Source organism: Pleurodeles waltl, chromosome 2_2 (assembly GCF_031143425.1).
Source record: "Pleurodeles waltl isolate 20211129_DDA chromosome 2_2, aPleWal1.hap1.20221129, whole genome shotgun sequence".
Classification (NCBI taxonomy): Eukaryota; Metazoa; Chordata; class Amphibia; order Caudata; family Salamandridae; genus Pleurodeles; species Pleurodeles waltl.
The window spans coordinates 853,334,226-853,357,713 of NC_090439.1; the positions used below are offsets into that span (position 1 = coordinate 853,334,226).

The window sequence follows — 23,488 nt, forward strand, 5'->3', positions numbered from 1 at the left end:
AGGAGACTGTATGAAGTGCTGGGGGACTCTGGAGATGACAGGGAATCTTTTGGGACCTGGAGATGCCCATACGAACAAACCAACGAATGCCTTCTGGAAAGGTAGGGGGAGAATCTGTGAAGACCACTGCCAGTGAATCCCGTTCAAGCCTCCTGGCTGTGTAGGAGAGGGAGATGGTTGATACATATTACCTTAAACATGCTTTTAGGAGTTTTGCGTTAAGGAAAACTATCTATAAACTTTATCTCCATCATCATTTATTATCGAATTGTGAGTTGGAGATAAATCGGGTGTAGTAATGAGTGACCACTCTCAGAGCTGGCATCAGTATCTCCAGTGCATGAGATGGAAACATGGGATCATCTCCCTCACACTGTTCTTCATTACAAATTGGCCATTATTAGGTGTGGCATGTATTGCACTTGATAAATAACGATACTGCGGGGTTCATTATATATCAGGTGCGATAAATAGCATTTATGACAAGATTTTCCCCTTGAACAGGGAATAATATGCAAATGCTGGTGCTTACCATACCAAAATCCATGTATCATGGTATTTGGATTTTTTCCCAATACATATCAGTAGGTTTGACCTGCCCATATTTTTCTGGGGATGCGGCTTTTATGGCACTCGGTATGTACTGGGTGAAATAAAAAACTCAAAACTCATAATCTTATGTGTGTGGTAAGAGGAGTCTCAGCGTATATAGGAAATGATCAGCTACCTGGTAATGTGTGTTGCTGATGAAAAATACTGCCTCCTACACCCTGGGACACAGGAGGGAGTCAGAAGAGCTGGTAGACTGAGCCGGCCGTGGGAGCAATTCTTAGAGGCCTCTTGAACCCCCATTTTAGCAGGAGGGGGGTGCCACTAGACCGGATGGCCTCATAAACTGAGGGCATAAGGCAGGAAGGATTGAACCATTAATTGGGGTGTAATGAAGGGTGAAGGATAAGGCTGAAATGAACAAATGAAGGTAGAGTGCAAGGGTGGATATGGCTGGATATGGATGGATATGGCAGAGATGGATGGGCGGGCGGTTTGTGCATTGATTAGGGTGACCAGATGTCCCGGATTTCCCCGGACAGTCCCGGTTTTTAGATGTCCTGGTGTCTGGACGCTTCTCTTAATTTTGAACAAATGTCCCTGTTTTTGGGACAAAGGTCAGATTGTTAAATAAATGTCCCGTGGGGACAAAGGTCAGATTATGTAGGGAAGCATAAGTAAAGTATGAGATAAAGTCATTTATCTGTCACTGTCAGGCAACACAGTCCAGTCTGCTCCCAGCTGAGAGACGAGTAGGGAGCAGAGAGAGGTGGGTGGGGCGTGTTGGGGGTGCTGGGTGGGAGATCAAGCCATAGCTAATTTTATATGTGTAGTCTTGTACATGTGTGCTTGGTTTAAAGTGTGTATGTGTGTTTTGGGGGAGGGGGTTGTTACTTTAATGTCCTGGCTACTGCCTTGCAGGGACTCAAAAAGAAACAATTATGCCGTTCGTGGTTGAGTGATTTGGTTTTAGCGCGCAGTTAAACATCACGAGACAGTTCTGGGCTCAAGTTGAACCGCACCGTGGCTCGCGGGCACAGTGGTCTGTGAGCCTCGAGACCATGACCCTCGAGACAAGGCTCCCGGGGTGCGGACCCTCTGCTTCCCTCTGCCCTGCGACGCACGGTGTCCCTTGAGAAACCTGGGGTCGCCTCCGTAGCTCCAACAGCAGGCGCGGAGCGGGCAAGGGACCCCGGCCCGCGGCTCGGCCCTCCCACCCCACACGGCTCCACCTTCAGAAAGTTGATGGATTTCCATCCCAGGGGAGGGGCATTGATGCTGTGAGGGAGAGGGGCGCACCGCGCTGCACGTGGTGGCAGTGTTGGAGCGCAGAGCCAGGGCTGGTCCTGAGCGCGCTGACAGAGACGGGCAGAGAGGCTGATGCAGGGCAGGCTCGGGCGACCTGGGGCTCATTCCAGCTTTTGGGAATCCCTGGATTAGGGGCTGCTGCCGGCGACTGCAGACCGTGTTCCCGCACTTGAGGGCTACTGTGGGCTGTGCTCCGAACCCAAGGGTCGGGATAGAGACTGTTGCTGCGCCGGGAGCAGCTGGAGAGGCAAGAGGCTCCGGATCTGGAAAATAGGGGTGCGGTGTACCCAGGACTCTGGACTAAGGATGCAGTGCTGACCAGAGTCCGGATCAGGAGAATAGGGGATCAGCACGGATTAGAGGATCCGCATCGGGATTTTTTGTGGCGAGTTTTACATCAGGAACTGACACTGTACCTGAGGACTCCGCAGACTGTGAGACCCCTGCACCAGGATCACAGGGGCTACTGCTGTACCTGAGGACTGCGGGCACTGAGACAACTGCACCAGTATCACAGGGGTTGCTGCTACACCTAAGGACTCTGCGGCTGTGAGACCCCTGCATTCGGGTCACAGGTGCTGCTGCTGTACCTGAGGACTCAGCGAGCCCTGAGACCCCACCCCCGGAACACAGGGGCTTCGGCTGTACCCGGGGGTCCGGACCAGCGAACTCTGCAGGCTTCCTGTGTTCTCGGCTGAGGGGACAGGGAGCTGCTGTCGTACCGAGGAGCCCGTGACGTCCGTAGAAACAGGGCAGATGCTGTTTCGGGACCCCCCGGGCCGGTGTAGTCTGCAGGCTCCGGGATTCTTTGATTTGTGAGTTGGGGGCTCGGACCCGGCATACTCCTGCGCCACGGCTGCTGCAGAGACTGCGGCTTAGATTTGGAGGGCGACTACTCTCTCTCTGGGGGATCGTGGGTCAGATTCTACTGTGACCCCTGTCTCGTCTGGGGGACTTCTCTAAACTGTGAGCGCTTCTGAGCTGGACCAGGGGCTGCGGTCTCTGGAAGCTCTCAGGTCGGGGACTGCTGCAGACCCTGGTATTCCTTGATCCCTTCTCCAGATCTGCACAGGGCAGCAGAGACCCCCTCCGCGTGCCGGTGGCTACAGTTTCGGGCCAGGGCACGAACCACAGGATGCGGCTGCAGACTCGCTGCGGGGTGGCTCCGCTGCTTTTCCTGATGGCCCTAGCGGGCCACCCTGTAGCATCCCGGCGGACCCGGCGCACGCCCCCCGCCCGGCTGTCCACCTTCTCTTCGGTCTCGTCCTCCTGCTCTCACACGGTGCGGGTGCCGGCGGCGGGGGGCGCCCTCGGGGAGACCATCTTCACAGTGCCCGACCTGCGCTACCCACGGAGGTGGTTCGAAATCAGAGGACCCCCGGAGCCGCCCGTGCGCATCGAGAGTGGCTCTGGGCGCGTCTACCTGACCCGTCGGCTGCAGGGCGGCCAGACCCAGGTGCTGGTGAAGGTGCAGAGCCTGGAGCAAGGTAAGGAGGGGGGGGGGGGCATAGTGATGCTGAGGGGCACCAAGGGGGTGAGACTGGACCGCGATAGTGGGTGGAGTGGGGAGCGGTGGACCACGCCAAGGCGCTACAGTGTTCAAGGAGCTTTGCGCAGTGAATACACAGGCGCAGGGACTGGACCGCAGCAGGGGGTCAGGTGTGAAACACCCCAAGGGCGGAGGGGAGTGGACCACTTAAGGATAGAAGAGGAGGAGACGCTGCCACACAAGGGAATATACGGGGTACAAAGAACCTTGAGCACTGAAGACACGGGACTGGACCTCTACAGACGGTCAAATGCTGAGACACACCAGGGGGTCGTTTGGGGGGTTGGGGTGTCTGGCCACACCAGGGAGAGAGATGCGGAAGAGTGGTAACAACAGTATCGGCGGTGTGAGGGGGACGTGGGGCGAGGGTGGGGTGTAGGCCACGGAGAAGTAATTTACAGAGAAGAGGCCAATAGAAGGACCCCCCTCGAGGAGAGGGCCGCGTCACACGGGGTGTCTCCGAGCACCCGGAGGGTACCAACACATCCATGTACCTACCACTGAAAGCCGGGCAGGTCCAACCGATATGGGGTAAAACAACGTAGTTTTGCGCATTATAATTTAAAACGACGAAGAAAACCCAAACATTCGGATCTACCTTCCTCGTGCATACCCCTCGTCTACAGTAACACATCACCCGCCCTGAAGGCAATAGCGCCGACTTTAGGACGAGGCCACACACCTGTCCACCCTCCTCGGAGGTGCGTCCCCAGCCCGCCTGGGTGTGGTCCGCGCTCTCAGGAGCTTGTGGGTCGGAGCGGGGGATGTGACCTCGGGATTCTGGCGCGGATCTTCCCCGGAGCGGGTGCTCCGCGCATCACAGCGCTGCCCGGGAGCCGGTGTATGGCAGCACGCCGGACACGGCCGGGACGCCGCTTCGGGCAGCGCCTCGGGGCCGGGACAGCGTCCCGGTGTGTCCCTGCCCACCGCCACCAGTGAATCCCGGTAACACCTGGCAACAATGCATGCGTTTCTTAGCGAATCAAGACAATACTTCGTCTTTTACTTCTGGTGTTGAGAAAAGGGCTGAGTTGGGAGCCTCCCTCTAAAGTGCTGTGTAATAACACTTCGAAATGACTTTACCTGGAAGTGCGGTCGTTTCTCCTTGTTCCACGGGGCTGCACCGGCCTTTGTGGTGCTTCCGGAAGAAGTTGAAGCCCTACATGCAAACTATCTCGGCATCACCACATGGCACGGGGCAACTACTCTGAGACTAAGTGGTGCCTCGCCTCCGTCCCGCTTCATAACTATTTCACTGTCACACATGCTAGATATGTAGCCGCCAAAGTAATCTTGCGCCGACTTTTGTCTCATTACGTTTGGGTCACTGTTTGATCCCTGCATCATTTTGCCCCGAACACTCAGGACGTTTTGTCATGAGCAGCCCAGGCTCCCACCTACTGAGCTACCATCAACTACTACTGACCGCTTTCCGCATAGGAATAGCGCGCTGTGATCCGGAAGGTTTCTAAGCGCTGGACAGCGCACGTTTCCGAAGGAGCATCGAAGAGGAAAGGCGCGAGCGCTTTCTCGAAGTTGGCGGGGATGAGGGCGGTGGAAAAGGTGTGTGTGATGTGCTAGGGGGGGGGGGGAGGCGCTCAGAGTGTTTCCGGCTTAAGGCAGACAGCAGCGTTGTGGGCAGGCTGCAGCTCGACTGTTAGCCCGCCCGGAAGGCCCGTAGACTGAGTTGCAGTTCTCATAGTTATTCGTAGCGCCCAGAACTCAGCTCTGCTAGGAAAGTGGGGCAGTGACATAATGGGGAGGGGATGTGCCTAACGACCAGAGCTACCTACGTTGCAACTGAGGAACATGACGTGGTCGAAAACCGAGCTCGACAAAAAACCTTGTCCAGGTTAATGCATACATGGGATAAGCGTGTGACATGACCATAAATAAAAAAACAAACAAAAATAAAAACTGGATCACAGCTGTATGCAGTCCAGGCATGCAGGGCAGCGGTCATGACTGTAGCAGCTGGGCAGGGGTACGGCTAAACATCATGCAGGGGACATTCCCATTCCCCCCAGGGAGCAAGACGGTACCGGGATTCTGATTGGGGTTTTCTTTAAGCACTCACACGATGTGGCCGCACCAAGGAACACAACAAACAGCCTGAAGCGGGAGCTGATACTCAAGGGGAGTTGGGGGACTGAGAAGAGGCCCATCCTCTTCTGGAGCGGCTGGTGGTCAAAGAGGGGTTGTAGACTGGGATGAGGTCCATCCCTACGAGCAGCCAGTGGTTGAAAAGAGGTTGGGAACAAGGATGAGACTCTTCCTCAGGAGCGGCCGATGGTCGAAGAGGGGTTGGGTCCAGGGATGAGGCCCATCCTCAGGAGCGGCCAATGGTCGAAGAGGGGTTGTGGACTGGGATCAGGTCTATCCCCGGGAGCAGCCAGTGGTTGAAAAGGGGTTGGTACCTAAGATGAGACCCATCCTCAGGAGCGGCCGCTGGTCGAAGAACGGTTGTGAACTTGGGATGACTTCCATCCCCAGGAGCAGCCAGTGGTTGAAAAGGGGTTGGGACCAAAGATGAGACCCATCCTCAGGAGCGGCAGATGGTCAGAGAGGGGTTGGGTCCATGGATGAGACCCATCCTCGGAGCGGCCGATGTTTGAAAATGGTTTGTGTCCAGGGATAAAACCCATCCCCAGGATCGGCCGATAGTCAAAAAGGGGATGGGGACTGTGATGAGGACCATCTTCAGGAGTGGCCAATGGTCAAGGAGGAGCTGTGGACTGGGATGAGACCAAGCCCCAGGAACAGCAGATGTAGGAGTTTAGCAAGGGCAGCCCTTTGGCAGTCACAGGCCTTCTCCTGAAAGTCTGTTCAAGGTTTTACTGCAGAAAAATGTGACAAGGGATGCCTGGGAATTTGGGCACAGGTATTGCTGGCACACAGGGTTAGTGACAGATCCGACAAGTTCAGCTAGACTTGGCTCTGGGAGCTGGACTGGTGAATGGATCCTGTCTGGCCAGGAGGATTTCTTAACTGAGAGAAGGCCTCGTAACACCTTGAAACTGCTTTATCAAGAGAGTGCAAGTGCTTTCTCCAGCCAATACTAGCAGCCCCTACTAGCAAGCCTCATCTCTGAAAGCACTGCGGAGACTATACTTCTTCTCAGCTGGATAAAATATTGCTTGTCTTCGTGAGCATCATTCTCGTTCACTCGAGCCCAAGCATGAGCAGCAAGAGGTCTTCAAAACAACGTCTGCAAGGTCAGTGCTTCCTTGTTATAAAATAAAATATATCATAAAACTATTGTCAACTTAGAAAGCCTTACAAGCAGTCTATCCCTAGGGCTGGCTTGTACTAATGTGTGGTGTTATGGCAGCCACCTTATAGGCCGCCAGCAGGAGCCACCAAAGGGTGGAAAATTGTTGCCTTTTTTGCCTTTTGGGACCATAATCCTAGCACCGTTGCTGCCTATCGTGCAACTAAAGGCCACACTATTATTTCTCCTAGTCAAGGATAAATAAAGGATTTGACAGCAAAATGTGACAGCTTCAGCAATGTAGATTTAGCAGAACAACTTGACCTACGTGTAGAAATCATATAAGTTTGTCTGGTGTCAGGTGAGAGTTCATCTGTTTGTCAAATGCAAACACATATTCATTAATTTTGAGTTCAATGTGCCTTTGGTGTAGAGATTTTCAGATTTGGGCGATCCTTTTTTGTACCAATTAGGCCATTTATTGCACTCCTGTGCGGCTGCACACCAGTGGTAAGTACTCACAACATTAATACAAAAAGTACCCGTGGCACGAGATCAAGTACTGTGCCCAAGATAACACAACGTACCAAAATGGAAAAACTGGAGTGGATGTTGTCTTGGTCGTCAGGTGGCAACTTAGCCAAGAGGCCTTGAGGGTGTGCTGTTGATTTATTTACGGCCATGGTCTGTGAAACAGCACCACACTGTACAATAAACATGTTCCCTGTCTCAGATCAATTCAGAACAGGCGCCACTAGAACTTGGCTCCAAGGGTCCTCTTCAAAAACCGTATTGGCATACTCTGCTCCTGCCATTATCAGATCACTGGCATCAGCAATCCCTAGTAGCAACCAGTATGTGCCTATACATCCCTGGCACACTCAGAGACTGGTATGATCAGAAATAGCAGCTCTGATGTGCTGCAATCTGATCCCTGCCATGCTCTGACATTGGGCACTGCTCTTTGAAATCCCTGGTAATATCAGACGCTGCCATAATCTCAAGTGTGACGTAAACCAGAACCTTGTTTTGATCAGTGGCCTGGGATGATTAGAGCAGAGGTGTAATCATAACTGTAAACCACTGAAAGTGTGGGGTAGTAAAGGGTGAGACTGGGTCAGTGTACTCTCAGTTATTGATGCCGGATAGGTGTGGGTTTGTGCTATGGGAAGTGTGTATTGAGTGTCTCTATAAGGGTGGCTGTTTTAAACAAAGGGGAGTTCCTTTTACGGACTAGGTGGTCTCACACACATAATAGTGTCATGCTTCATCATTTGACCACCTAGCTCCACCCAGGTAAGATGGTACTACCTGGGCGGACTCAACCTCTTTGTTAAAGGAACAAGAGGGAGTGCTGAAATAAATCTTGATACTTTATGGATATGTAGATTTATCTTGGGAGTATGTGTGGGATGATATTACTCCCATAACTCTCTTGTTGTGTTTTATGTAATCATAACTGTGGCATAACTAGAACCCCAATACAATTCAAACCTTGGTGTAATGAGAATTGGCAGAGCTTACCTCGCGTGTTGCAGGGCCGGATCGCAGCCATTGGCTCCAATATTAATTCCTTCAGCACAACAAACCAGCACAACCACCACCTAATACTATTTACTCTCTCAGCTTCCAACAGTTCTCCTGGAAGGCTTTTGGCCCAACAGGCCTAATCTCGAAAATCACTGCAACCCCATAACCTCCTCAGACAAGTCCTCAAACAGGGCTTCCCATCTTTCATGCTTCCCATCTGTTCAGCTTTACAAAGGCGAGACAGAGTATTCTCTGCTTGCCTTTAGGTCAGACACTGAGTTTGAAAGTTTAGCTATCAAATCCTCCTTGGCTCTCTGGATTAGTTTGATCAAGCAGTCAAAGTCTTTGTTTACTTCCTGAAGATCTCAAGTGAGGGAGGTTTCAAGAAATAGGTAGGAAGGGAGTTCCAGGCTGTAGGAGTGTAGCCGTGGTGTAACAAAACTGGAGGGGCCCCCCCGGACTCATGCAGGAGCCTCGAGGACAGAGAACTGTGCTGAAGAGGCCTCCTTTAGCCCGCTGCAGACCCTGCTATTGCTTGCCAGATGTAGGGAAATGCTTGGCTTACCTCTTTGAAGAAGGTGCATCAGCCTTTTATGATGATGTGATCCGAGAGAAGGAGCCACTCAAGTTCTTTAAGTGTCAAAGAGATTCTGTCAAAGCTCATTAGAACTGTGATCAGTTGGGAAGCAGATTAGCAAAGCACTTCAAGGGGTATCAGATTTGATTCAGGGATACCAGCAAGTAGTGTGTTGTCCTTATCATTGTGAGACAGAGCCAGTGCTTGTTTGACTGTTCAGAAGTCTGCTTCAGGACAAAAAGCTTTGACTATGAGGAGTCTGATGAGTTGATGTCAGGCTATTTGTGAGTTGTGAGCTTCGAATCTGAGCGTGGTGTTGATGTGGAATCCTAAAGATATGATGCAGTTGATCGTTGTAGGGGTGAAGGCAACAAAATACATCATCGAGTGTTATTCCTGCATATGCTCCTGTTGGTTTCTGCTTCTATTTAGCACAAATGTAGTTTTCAAGGGGTTGAGCTGCAGGTATGATTTGGACATCCAGGCTTGGGTGGTGATCAGATAATCTTTGAACTGAGTGAAGTATTTCCTGATGTGAGTTTTAGGAAGAGGTAGATGTTTACGTCATACTGATAGATCTTGATGTTTTTTGTCAACCAGGAAGATATCCAGAGGTTGAAGGATACTGGAGATAGGCTGGATCCTTGGGGGGCTCTGCAGGCAACCAGCATGGAGTCCATCCAGTTGGATCAATGGTGTTGAAAAGATCCAGCACAATAGGGAGCTCTGCTTTCAAATGCCAGTGATTGTTATTGAGACCCTGATTGTGGATAGGGTGGCAGTTTCTTTCCTCCAATGGACCTGAATCCCAGACAGGTACACATAGGATACAGTGACGTAATTGATTTGCAAGAGAGTTGAGTGTCAGCAGCCTTTTTGATAATTTTAATCAAGAATGAAAGAAGAAGGTGTGATCAGCCATCAGCCGGGTTGTCAGCTGCCATGTGTGCTTTTTCCATGGTCAGGATTTGTTCCACCTTGAGAGGCTTAGGAAGGATGCCTTGAATGAGAGACACACTTATGTTGAGAAATGGGTTTGGTGTGTCACAAAAAACCTAAATTATTGATCGTGGGGTGATGTTTCCTTCATATTATGTGGTTTCAGTAAGTTGAGGAGGTTGGAGAGATCCTCGATGGACAGGATGACAGTGCAGCCTGCTCATATTATTATTGAAAACGATGGGCCAGTATTGATTGATCTTGTCAATCTTCGTTTCAAAGAAGTTATCCAGGAGATGGTATTTCTACATCAAAGATGTATATAGTACTTTAAAAGGGAATCACTCTTTCATTTTCAGCATACACCCCCCCCCTCCCAAAAAAAACCTCAATTGTTGGCAGCAGGATAAGCTCGGAATATGGGAGCACTGGAGGCCCCATTTGTTGGATTCTTGCACAGCCTCAAAAGAGTATGTGGGAGGCCTCCAAAGTGTGATCAGTGGTGCTTTTAAAGCCCAGGGGCATGGGTGGTAGGCCCAACTTGATGTCAGATCAGGAGGAGGCAAAGGGGGCTGGAGCGATGGCCCTCTGTTTAGTGAGCTGCAGTCCTCTGCAGAGGTCTGCTAATAAATATTGAGTGTCTGAAGGCTCTCTGTTCCTGGAGGGTGCTCCTGTCCATAGAAGGCTCTTGCAGGCAGGTTGGCGTGTGGTACAGTGATGTTCACTGTGGGTGCCTTCAAGCTTTGTCTTTGGCCACTGGGAATAGTTTGCACGCAGCTCCAATGCCCAGAAAGTACCAGACAGTTACATCCTGCCTGATCTGTCGACGTATGTCTTGGAAACAAGGCCTAAGCGGGCCCAGTATTTCTTCAGCATCAGGTGGTACTATTGCCAATCAATCAATTTAGGTGGCTTTTCACTCGAATAGAGAGTACCGTCGTAGTCTGTATTCCGTCACGAATGGGGCAGTCTCGTTAGTTGTTACCGAAGATGTTTATTGTAGCTCTGAGTCATGTATTTTGAAAACAGCTCCATATTTGGTCCATAGGTGACACTGGCTCGATCATTTGTACAGGGGCAGGTTCACATGGCTGGACCAACACTGCTTAGTACCAATAAATCACTGACCTATTCCTGCAGCAGCGAGCTCAGCCATTCATTTTAGTAATCCCACCGCACTCGGAGGAGTGACATGGAGGCCAACACGTGAATATTTTTTTCGCAAAAACTTTTTTTTTATTCAAAGTGCAGTCTCGTCGTTTTACAGCATATATGTTCTGACAAGAAGCTCAGTAGAGCGTCGGCTCTCTAGATGCATCATTATAAAAACCTGAAATGTTTCAATAAAATAAACACAAGGCCTCTGCCAGTGTAGCAGCGTCTTTAAACCCTCTCATCAAAACCTCACGTTCTGTTCGAAGCGCAAAATGCAGTTTCTGGGTCGTTTTCTCCAGTGCCATGTGGGGGCTTTCGGAACCACAATGCTGGCACAGGAGTAAAACACCACATTGCCTTTCTAGCGCCTCGTGATTCCCGTTTCTGCTAGACGATCAAATCGTGCCCATAATATAGCCAGTGGTATGCCAAGAGCACCATGGGCCCTACTGCAAGCAAAGAAAATATACTCCACGTTGCTTGTTTGAACAGTTAAAAAAACACTCTGGATGCCCCTGGTTACAGCTCACCCACGCCACCCAAAAATACTGCCACCCTAACCAGAGTAATAACTGTAGCCAAGTTTGATACTGCCTTCTATTGAGAAGAGCTAGATGTATTCCTCGGCGCAACTGTAGTTGGAGGGGACCTCTGAGACCACACATCTCTTTCCACATTAAAGAAGGCAAAAACAGCCATACGCGCACTCCTTTTAGGAGGAAGCGCAATTGTTGTCCAATCGAAATCTGTACTCAAGAATATCAACAATGTGGACGAAGCAAAACCATTTTCACCTTAGCGGTTCCTAAAGTTCCTTTTCTGTTAATCACCTAAGGTCGAGGAAAAGTTTACTGTCAAGCCAGACCTAAAAATCAGGCTTTGCATAGCAGAGCGTGTGTTTCTTTCCATTTTCTCCTTGCCTCTCGTTTATACTTATCTGTCCAATGGGTGCTCCTCTGTTTACCTATTTTGAGTGGGCATGTCATTGCAATCACACGACGGCTGCGTTTAGGCAGCAACCTGCTTCGTTTTCTTTTTGTGCAATTGACTGTAATAAAAAGTATGATGTACGCAGAGCGCTTGATTGACAGTGCCTATTGTTATTGTGCTCTTTTGCTCAATGTTTCAATCCTCTTTACCGTTCTCTCTGTAAGTTTCGGTTTCTTCTTTTGTATGCCCTCTGCTTCTTCATGTGCACCTTTTGCACTTTCATTGCACTTCTCATTTGTTCATCACCCTTTGCATTTTTTCTCACATTACTTTTCTGTCTATGCTTTTTTCTCATGTTTCTTAATTGTTTCTTCATTTATTTTGTCATCCCTCCCCTTGTGTCTTGCTTTTTCCTGCTCTATCTTTGTCATTTTTTTTCTCCTTTGTCCTTTTTTCTTCCATGTGTTTTTCTTTTTCCGTTTTGGCTTTTAGCTCTGCCTTTTCTCATTTTTATGCCTCCTATTATAACCTTTAGATGGCTTCTATTGTCCAGTACACTAAGGGAGTAAGGTTGGTGTATGCATTTCTTAATTTCTATATACTTTGTAGTGTATTAGAGGTCTAAATCTGGTTGAGTGAACCCTATATTGTTTGTCGTTTTGGGAATTTGATCTGATTTTCTGGGAGAGAATTATTTCAGTACTTTGACTGTGGATAAAGCACTGTACATTTTTGGAATTTTAACATTTCAGGTTTGCAACAGGCAGTGGCATAGCAAGGGTCCCATGGACCCCAATGGGTACAAGACAACTACTGGCAAAGCAACACGTCTCTGCTTGAAGCTCTTCATAAACAGGGAGAGCGTCTGTAAGCAAACACATGCACTTACATGATTTGCCCAAAAACAAACAGGAAAAAAGAGTCTTTCTAGTATGCCGTGGAAGGAAACATCTCATTCAAAGAACACTATAATACCAAAATGCTTCTCGGCAAGACAAACACAAGACTAGCAAGGAAAGCCATTTAATCAAGAGCAGATAAGTAATAACTAAGAGAGACAACAAAATCATTAAATCATGAGCAAGGGGTTTATCCAAATCCCACGTTAAGCATGCATTTTGTAGTGGATACAATAGGTCTGCCTACGAACAGATAAAGATGTCTACAACCAAGCCCTAACAAGCATTTGCAATGCAATAGGTCTCGCATGTTTCAAACAAGTTGTCATCTTTTGACAACAGTGCCAATAAGCAAAAAAAAAAAAAAGAAAACATGAGTGGAAACTGAGAAAAGACGACTTAAAATAGAAGAAAGTTAGGTTTAAAACATAAAACTTTGCAATTTTGTTTGTCCTGCTGGGCATCTTTTTGCCAGTCCCAAACCTTCTGTTTGCTGGGCACTGAAAGGTAAAATGAACAAAATAGTATCTCGATCATGTCTGGAGCAGCGGATGGGCCCTAATGAAGTTGAAATTAATTAATGCTTGACCCTTGCTCCACAAAGAGGAATGAAAATTATGCCAGGCGTGCCGTGACGAATGACGAGGCTGCAAAAAAGAGTGCCACGCAAACCAATAAATGGTGATCCACAGGTGGGCTCCAAGCCCTTTAATGAACATGACAGTGTCTTGCGCAAGCACTCGCAGGCTCGACCCTAAAAACGTCTACTCCCTCGGATAATGAAAGACAGTCTTAAACCTAGTGCATGCCAGGGCCCCTTGCTCCCCTGTGCTGCGGTACCACTCTATCCTCTGCACGTCCGATAGCCATGTCCCACGCAACAGGTCATTTGTAGACTCTCATCACTGCCACTTGAAATGAGCTAGTGCTTTCATTTTTTTGCAGGATGTGTGAAAACCACAGGCAGCGACCATCATAATTTACCCTGACACGTTAGCTGCATCAGCATTGGGCTAAATCAGTGGTCTTCAAACTTTTTAATGTCTCCCCCCTCCATCCACCCCAGTGGGAAAAAAACATCACCGCCTCCCCTCTGAATTTTCCACAATTATTCTATTAAGTTGGCAAGGTCTAAATATTTTTTAATATGTCTAGCCATATTTAAACATTGCAGTTAAGTTCTGGTATCTTTTTAAAAATGCGATTAAATACATGTTTGCAAAACATACTATTCTGGTCAGGCAGGGCTTACTAACGTGTAACAGCATCCACAGCATGATTATTGGAAGTTGAGATGGGGTTTTTGAAGAATATTTGAAGTCTCTTCTCTTTTGACACAAACATCCAGCTTGGATATAAATTACAAAAGCTGTAAGTGATGGCCAATTACAGAGAGGTTTACTGCTGCACATTTCCCCCTTCTTTTACTCCTTTTGGCCAGTGCTGGGCACCCCTCTTCCCCCCCCGCCCCCCCGATCACTTGAGGCCCCCTAAGGGGGCCTGCCCCCCCAGTTTGAAGACCCCTGGGCTAAATGGACATGACCAAACAGGTTATGGACACTGAGTGGCCCTTTCATCCATGAACAGGGAACATTTGGGGCACACTGGCTGGGCAGCAAGGAGCGTCTGGCACTTGTACATAAAGCCTCAGGTCCCATCGCCCTGATCGTGCCACCTTCCAGACACTGCACAAGTAACACGACCGAAAGGCACGCGGCCAGTATACTAAGACACAGACACGATTGCAGATATGTCTTAAGCACTCTCATCCAGGGGATGTGAAGAGGACCGGTGCTCAGACAGTGTCTTGGCAGGAAAAGTGAAGGTGCTGCCAGCAGCAGACTTTCTAGCACCAACGACGTTCAGAACAAGCATTGCAAAGCCAATAGGTCTCGCCATTGGGACCTGTTGGCTTTGGCAGTGGTTTGTACCCGTGCTCCACGGCATCTCCGTTGCTGCACAGTGTGCGTGCGTCTAGAAAATTACTTGGACGTTTTTTTTTTTTTCTTTGTTGTTATCGATCCTATTTGGCTCAGTGACTAAAAGTTAACATAGAATCTGTGAAGTGTTTTTTTTTATTTTTGAAGCGGGGGAAGCAATTCATGGAAGTTGAACGAATACAGTGGGCACACGAGGGGCTGAAGCAAAGCAGGCGCGTGGAAAAAGGAAAGTGGGGCGCTGGTGGGGTGAAAATGGGAGAAACTGAGCAATGTGGAGCGGGCAATGGGCAATCATAGAGGTGAGAAAATAATGGGGAATACACAAGGGCGAGCGCAAATTGGAGGGGGCAGGGAGAAGCACAGAGGCAGCTGTCCCTCCAAACCTGATATTTTCACTGTGAAACGAGGCTATTTCCGCCATCTTTAATTGTGTGTCTAACTGAAGTAATTCAGATGAAAGCCACCTTCAGCTGGAGGCTTGGGAGTTTACATTTATCACTTCAGCAATATAAGGAAATCATTTTGGGTACTGTATGCCCCACTGCAATGACAGCAAAACTGAGCAGTACACAGCAAGCTCCTTAATAGCTCTTCAGTGGGTGCATTCAATGTACTACCAAAAGGTCGAGGACATGGGAAAAGCAATGAGCCTATATTCGTTTCCCATACCTTAAGGCTGCCATCAAACTGGAGCATTGTTGGCAGCTAAAAATATTGCTTAGGAGGGAGAAGGCTAGAGTGATCCAGGGTAGCGGAGTTCCTGTTTTTCACAGCTCCAAGAACTACTGGTAGCGCACCAGCTACCTGCAAGTAGCTCTCCTGAGTGTAGCCCAGCCTAGTAAAGTAGATGATTTTGCTTGTGAGTTAATATATTCACACCAACATTGAACCATGTGTTTATGAGATGAAAATGTGTATTTTTAGAACTCAAACTGATGTTTACCACATACTTATAGATTTACTGCATTTGCCACATAAATTACCACATAATTTGCAAAACTTGAAGATTTCTCCACAATTGTTTTTATCTCAAATAGATAAAAATAATACATCCAGAGAAAGTGATGTATAATTGGTATATTTGCTGCATAATTTTGTAAAAAAAATTGCTGTAAATTCGGTCCTCCATGTCGTGTAAATCTAGTAGCCCTGGTAAAGCTCTGCAGAGTGGTGTGAGGGATGTCATTATGATGATGAAATCTTTATTTCACATGCATTCATGAAATATTTATAGTATTTCACTGTTTACTGTGAAATATGGACTTTTATTCCACTTCATTTTGTGTAATAAAATCAAGCAAATGTGTGTGTGTGTGTGTGTGTGTATATATATATATATATATATATATATATATATATATATATATATATATATACACACACACACATTAGGGAAAAGGTTATTCATTTTGGAAGAGGTTAGGTATGTTTATGTATTTTTAAGTACTGTAAAGTAATGACTCCCAATGTAGCAAAACTTACCTGCAATGTAATTATTCCCAGAGTATTGCCACATATATGATGAGATGTAATGTATCCTGATGTACTTGCATAAATCACAGAGAATCACTCAAACTGTATCTTTAGGTGTTTCCTTTTTACAAATAGACAAATACAGTGCAATTAAAACTTATTTAGGGGGTTATGGCAGTGGGATCTCGGGGGAGTAAAGCACAAAGGTTGTTGATATCCATAGAATCAATCAATCAATCAAACATTTATAGAGCGCAGCAAATCACCCGTGAGGCTCTTGAGGTGCTGGAGCTGTATTCTGCTGCGTAGAGGTATGACCTTTTGAACATCCAGGTCTTTAGTTCTCTTCTGAATCCCCGGAGTGACGGTGTGGTCCTAAGGTGCAGGGGAGCTTGTTCCAAACCTTGGCTGCCAGATGTAAGAAGGAGCATCCTCCGCTGTTGGCTTGACAGATCCGTGGGGTGCCTGCGAGGGAGAGGGAAGCTGATTGGAGAAGTCTGGTTGGTTGGTGGAAGGTCAGGTGTTTCTTGATGTATGCTGGTCTTTCGTTGTGCAGGGCCTTGTAAACGTGGGTCAGCACCTTGAACTGGCATCTTTTTTGATTCGGGTCCCAGTGTAATTTCTTGAGATGGGGTGTGATGTACGTCCTTCTGGAGAGATTGAGTAGGAGTCTTGCTGCTGAGTTCTGGATTGTCTGGAGTCTCTTTAGGAGGCATGCTGTGATTCCTATGTAGAGTGTATTTCCGTATTCCAGTCTGCTGGTGATGAGGGCCTGCATGACTGTCTTTCTGATGTCTGTTAGGAGCCACCTGAAGATTTTCAGGAGCATGCAAAGAGTATGGAAGCAGGCCGATGAGACTGTGGTGACTAGTTTCTTCATGGATAGCTTGCTATCCAGAATGATGCTGAGGTTGCAGGCGTGGTCTGTTGGGGTGGGGGGTAGGGTGCCGAGCTCTGCGTGCCACCATCTGTCAGTCCATGGTGAGGTTTTGTTCCCAAAGATGAGGACTTCCGTGTTTTATGTATTGGGTTTGAGACAGTTGTCCTTCATTCAGTCTGTTATGTTCATCATGCATCTATGGAAGTTAGCTTTTGTGGTGGAGGTATCTTTGGACAGTGAGAGGATGAGCTGTGTGTCGTCAGCATAGGAAATGATGTTGAGTCTGTGTGATCTGACTGTGATGGCCAGGTGTTCATGTAGGTGTTGAAGAGGGTCAGACTGAGGGGCGATCCTTGGGGCCTCCACAGCTAATCTTCTCGGCCTCTGAGGTGAATGGTGGGAGACGGATCCTTTAAGTTATGCTGATGAGGTACGAGGTGATCCATTTGAGGATGTTTTCTTGAATCTCAGTTTGGTAGCGTCTGTTGATCAGGATGTGGTGGGAGACAGTGTCAAACGCTGCCGACAGGTTCTGGAGAACGAGGGATGCTCAGTGCTTAATTTGTAAATAAATAAATCAAACAATCAATCCAAAAAATTTGTAGAGCGCGCTACTCATCCGTGAGGGTCTCAAGGCGCTGGGGAAACGGGGGGGGGGGCAGGGTGGTTCACTGATCGAACAACCATGTCTTGAGGTTCTTTCTGAAGACCAGGAGGTCTTTGGTTTTGCGAAGGTCAGTGGGGAGGGAGTTCCAGGTTTTGGGGGCGAGGTAGGAGAAAGACCTGCCTTCTGTGGTGGTGCGTTGGATGCGGGGGACTGTGGCTAGGGCGAGGTCGGCTGATCGGAGGTTGCGTGTGGGAGTGTGGAAGTTAACTCTTTCGTTGAGGTAGGTTGGGCCAGTGTTGTGGAGGGATTTGTGTGCGTGGATGAGGATCCTAAATGAGATTGTCTTGTCTATTGGGAGCCAGTGAAGGGATTTGAGGTGTGATGAGATTCGTTTGTGGCGGGGGAGGCCAAGGACGAGGCGTGCGGCTGTGTTCTGGATTCTCTAGAGTTTGCGTTTGAGTTTGGTGCCAGCATAGAGGGCGTTACCGTAGTCCAGTCTGCTGCTGATGAGTGCGTGGGTGACTGTCTTTCTGGTTTCTGGGGGAATCCATTTGAAGGATTTCTTTTAGAGTGCGGAGTGTGTGGAAGCAGCAGGAGGAGGTTAGAGCATTGATTTGCTGTGTCATGGAGAGGGAGGGGTCGAGGATGATGCCGAGGTTGCGTGCGTGGTTTGCGGGGGTGGGTGCGAGGCCTAGGGCGGTGGGCCATCAGGAGTCATCCCATGTGGTTTTGTTGGGGCCGAAGATGATGATCTCGGTTTTGTTTGAGTTGAGCTTGAGGTGGTTAGTTGTCATCCAGTTGGCGGTGTCGAAGAGAGCGGCGTGTAGGTTGGTTTTGGCGGTGGTGGGGTTGCGGGTGAGGGAGAGGATGAGTTGGGTGTCATCTGCATAGGAGAGGATAGTGATTTCGTGTGCTCGGAGGATGTTGGCTAAGGGGATCATGTAGATGTTGAAGAGTGTGGGGCTGAGGGAGGACCCTTGGGGGACTCCGCAGGTGATCTTGGTGGTGTTGGAGTGGAAGGGCGGAAGGCGGACTCTCTGGGTCTGGTCGGTGAGGAAGGAGGTGAGCCAGTCTAAGGCTTTGTGGCGAATTCCTATGTTGTGGAGGCGTGTGCGGAGTGTGTGGTGGCAGACGGTGTCAAAGGCTGCGGAGAGGTCTAGGAGGATGAGTGCGACGGTCTCGCCTTTGTCGACTTTGGTCCTGATGTCGTCAGTGCATGCGATGAGGGCGGTTTCCGTGCTGTGGTTTTTGCGGAACCCGGATTGTGAGGGGTCAAGAGTGTTGTTTGCTTCGAGGAAGTGGGATAGGTGGGTGTTGATTAATTTCTCTGCAACCTTGGCGGGGAAAGGGAGGAGGGAGATGGGGCGGTAGTTGGAGAGGATCTTTTTTTTTTTTTTAGGAGAGCAGTGTTTTCCGCATGCTTCCAGGGTTCTGGGTAGGTGGCAGAGTCGAAAGAGGAGTTGATTATGTTGTAGAGTATGGGGGCGATGGTTGGGCTAGCTTTGTTGTAGATGCGGTGTGGGCAGGGGTCGGAGGGGGAACCGGAGTGGATGGAGTTCATGTTTTTTTCGGTTTCTTCGTGTGTGGTGGGGTCCATGTGGAGAGTGTGGTGGGGGGGGTCATGAGTGGGGGTTGGGTTGGGTGAGTGAGGGGTGTGTGTGGTATGAAGCTGTTGTGGATGTCCAGAATTTTGTTGAGGAAGTGGTTGGAAAGGGCGTCACATAGGGGCTGTGTGTGTGTGGGGTCTATGTTGCTGGCTTTGAGTTTGGCAAGTTCATTGATGATGATGGTGAAGAGTTCTTTGCTGTTTTGAGAGTTATTGTCAAGGCGTGTCTTGTAGTGATCTCTTTTGGCGGTGCGTATGAGTTGTTGATAGGTGCGAATGGTGGTTTTGAGGGTGGAGAAGTTGGTTGTGGAAGGTTCTAGTCGCCATATTTTCTCAGCTTGGCGGCATTTGCGCTTGGAGTCTTGGAGTTCAGGGGTGAACCATGGGGCGTCCTTGATGTTGCGGTGTGTTTTCTGAGGGGGGCTCATGTGTCTGCGCAGGTAGTGATCCATTTGGAGAGGTTGTGTGCTCCTGTGTTGGGGTCATTGGCGTGGGGTGGGGTTATGGGCCAGTTGGGAGTTTAGTCGTTCTGTGGGGATCTTGTCCCACATGCGGTAGGGTGTGGTGTGTTGATGGTAGTATGTGGGGGGTTGTTGAAGGAGAAGTGGATGCAGTGGTGGTCAGTCCAGAGGAGTTCGGTGGTGTGGGTGTAGGCTATGTGTTGGCTTGCGGTGAAAATTGCGTTGAGCGTGTGTCCTGCTGAGTGGGTGGGTGCGGTGACCAGTTGTTTGAGTCCGAGGTTGGTGGGGTTGTATATGAGGGAGGTAGTGTTGTGGTCTTGTGGGTTTTCTAAGTGAAAGTTGAAATCACCGAGGATGATGTAGTCTGTTGAGGTGAGAGCGTGCAAGCTGATGCTGTCGGCGATGGTGTCGCAGAAGGCGGGGCGTGGTCCGGGTGGTCTGTAGATTAGTGTATCTCTGAGGGTGGAGTTTTTGTTAATGTGGATGAGGAAGTGCATGTGTTCAGTGTTGTCGATAGTGTCTTGGGAGCTGGTGGTGACTTTGATGGTGTCTCTGTGTAGGATGGCGATGCCACCGCCTGGCCTGTTGAGGCGGTCTTTGTGTTGGAGTTTGTATCCCTTGGGGGTGGCTATGGCTATGTCGGGTTCTGAGGAGGGGTTGGTCCAGGTTTCCGTGAGGAAGGCGATGTCAGGTGAGTGTGATGTGATGAGGTCCCAGAGTTCTATGGCATGTTTGTGAAGGGAGCGGATGTTGAGGAGCAGGCAGTTGAGGTGGTTGTGGTGGGTGGCGTTGGTGTGTGAGGGTGTTATTGCGGGGTGTGTTCTGGTTTTGGGCTGGTGTGCTGCGGGGTTGGTTGGTGGGGGCAGGGTGTGTGAGTCTTGTGTTGGGGTGTTGTGTCTGTTGAAGGTGGGGTCGCTATGGTTGGTGTGTGGTGTGAGGGATGAGGAGCAGGAGAAGTGACAGGTGTGGCAGGTGAAGGGGCCATGAGTGTGTGTGGGGCTAGATGGGGTGCATGTGGGGGGGGGGGCCCGGGTTGAGAGAGTGGAGGGTGAGGGGGGAGTAGGTGTGTCATAGAGGGCCAGGGGGACTAGCGCTGGGCGCGGTCTTGGCGCAGACGGACTTGCCTTTGGCGCGGCCGTGCCGCGGCTGCCATAAGAGGAGGGGAGGGTGGGAGTGGCAGCTGGGAGGAGGGAGGGCTTTGCGAATGAGAGGGCTAGGGGGAGGGGCCGCAGGGGGGCGCAGCAGCGGGAAATTCAAGCAAACAGGACGGTGAGGAGAAGGGGGGGGGCCGCAGGGGGCGCAGCGGCGGGAAATTCAAGCAAACAGGACGGTTAGGAGAAGGGGGGAGGCGGGAGGGGCCACAGGGGACACAGCAGCGGGAAATTCAAGCAAACAGGACGGTTAGGAGAAGGGGGAGGCGGGAGGGGCCGCAGGGGGCGCAGTGGCGGGAAATTCAAGCAAACAGGACGGTTAGGAGAAGGGGGAGGTGGGAGGGGCCTAAGGGGGCGCAGCGGTGGGAAATTCAAGCAAACAGGACGGTTAGGAGAAGGGGGAGGTGGGAGGGGCCTAAGGGGGCGCAGCGGTGGGAAATTCAAGCAAACAGGACGGTGAGGAGAAGGGGGGAGGCGGGAGGGGCCACAGGGGACACAGCAGCGGGAAATTCAAGCAAACAGGACGGTTAGGAGAAGGGGGAGGCGGGAGGGGCCACAGGGGGCGCAGCGGTGGGAAATTCAAGCCAACAGGACGGTGAGGAGAAGGGGGGAGGCGGGAGTGGCCACAGGGGACACAGCAGCGGGAAATTCAAGCAAACAGGACGGTGAGGAGAAGGGGGGAGGCGGGAGGGGCCGGTGCCTAAAGCCCTCCTCTTAAACATGCGGCTTAAATGTCCGACACAGAATACTGAGACGGCGTAATCCTGAAGCCATCTCGGGCCTCTTCAATCCATATAAAGCCACTCCCTATCCCTTCAGCTCACTCCTGCAGCTTTCTACTTTCTCCCTCTGTGAGGCTTTTTTCGTTTTTTCCCTTCCTCCGTCTTTCCCATATGTATCTTTTGCTCGCAGCAAATGCTTGAGGCAGAAGAATAAGCCCCGGCCCTCAAAAATAAGTGCTGGTGCTCAGCACCGAAAACAACAAGCACAAATTAAGCACTGGGGATGCTGTTTCTCCATGGTCCTGGAGGGCTCTGATGTCATCTGTGGCTGCAATCAGGGCTGGCTCTGTGCTGTTGTTAGCTCAAAATCCAGATTGGCAGGGGTCTAGGAGGTTGTGGTCTTCTAGGTGTTGGGTGAGTTGCTGGTTGATCACTTAGAATACTTTTGTTTTACATCTCCATTTAACTCCCCAGCCTCTAGGTGTCCTTAGGGACACCAGAACAGCAACGAGCATTGATGCATTTGTTCAGCCCAAGAGCTCTAATATAAGCAATGAAAATGAGGGTCTCCCTCTCAGCCTGGCTGGGTGGTTTCTCACGTCATTCGGAGGTTTCACCCATCTTGGACTCCTCTTCATCCATCAAGCAAACAAAATGCCTGTGTAGACTTCACTTCGAACACTCGAAAGAACATCTCCCTCACGCTACAGAAAAATATTTTAAAGACAGACATACTAGGGGTGCCCTGGGTCCCTCGTCTCTCTGGGCCTCGGTGCACATCAGCTGTTACACAGCGCTCACTAGTGGGGTCCACTTTGAAAGCCGGTGTGTTTCATACATTACATTTTCCATCACTTGGTTGCTCACATGCACTAGATGCGAGTGGCCGCACCTGTGTGCCGGTGGCTAATAGTGGCTGAAACTGACATCTTAAGTTTCAGCCCTGCTCCTAAGGTCAGTCATTCCGACCACAGCTCTCGAGCCTTCCCTGGTGCCACTGAAACACCGCGAGACTCTGAGATGCCGCTTCCCCCGCGTGCCGCTGTTTGGAGAAGCCTTATCATCACTTAAGTGACCTTGCGGCTCCTATTAGTATGCTGCACGTCGGTCTGAGCGAAAAAAGCTGTCCCCAGGGCCTGGTGAAATCAGAGATATTTACAACACACAGAACGGAAATATGCCCATAACTCATGGCGATCATCGAGTCTCATTTACTCTAGAACAGGCGAGGGCCGGCTGGGCTTGTTAGATAAAAATACAAGTCATGTAGGCCTGGTTGTTGTGATTCAGCAGACGTGTGCTGTGACTTTGCATGCACTGCAATAGTGATGTCATTAGATATTTACCGCACCCGCTTTTCATATGAATAACTATTGCAATAATGGGGTTATTTGCTGGAGTTCTCCCGTGTGGTGTGTATATGACTTAACATTTTCAGTCTCTGGACACACGAGGGTAAAGTGCAGGGAAGTCGTTTAGGGGCAGCAGCCGTTATCCTTCCTTTCCCCTTTCCTACCCCTGCCACTGCCCCTTGGTACCCATTGTCTGAGGACACATGAAGGCAGCGACCACAGCAGGATTTAAACTAGGCTAAAGCAGGCCCTTTCTCTTCCTGCATTATGCACTCCCCCCACCCCATATCCCCCTACTCCCTCAATAGGAAATATGAGGCTGTTCAGGGGCTAAGGGATCAAACCTGTGATGTCATCGATGTCAGGGTCAGTTCAACTACCCCTAGCAATTTTAAATGATTTGCTTCCATGATAAAGTGGGGCTTGCCTGCCCTTTGTGATCTTTTTTGTTGTGTTTACAGAACGTATGGCTAACTTTAGTTCTTGGTCAATTGCGTGATTATTGGGGCAGACTTGTCCATTGCATGGTAAATGTGAGTGTACCCCCTGCCCTGAGTATCTCACTGTATGTGAAACTGGTATCCAGGATTTTGATTTTGACCCGGACATCTCACTAATCTGGGATGCGACAGTGGTCTAGGTCTCTTGT

The 23,488-nt window shown here is 49.6% G+C and overlaps 1 protein-coding gene across 2 annotated transcripts in view; it reads left to right on the forward strand.

The window, feature by feature from the left end:
- The first annotated feature begins 1,820 nt into the window (after nucleotides 1–1,820).
- LOC138282681 (neural-cadherin-like) overlaps nucleotides 1,821–23,488 on the forward strand; it is a 380,719-nt gene continuing 359,051 nt past the window's right edge. For both annotated transcript variants that reach the window (XM_069220493.1, XM_069220494.1), the window contains exon 1: nucleotides 1,821–3,344. In XM_069220493.1, coding sequence (XP_069076594.1) covers nucleotides 2,993–3,344 — 352 coding nt within the window. In that variant the 5' untranslated portion in view covers nucleotides 1,821–2,992. The remainder of the gene's footprint in view (nucleotides 3,345–23,488) is intronic.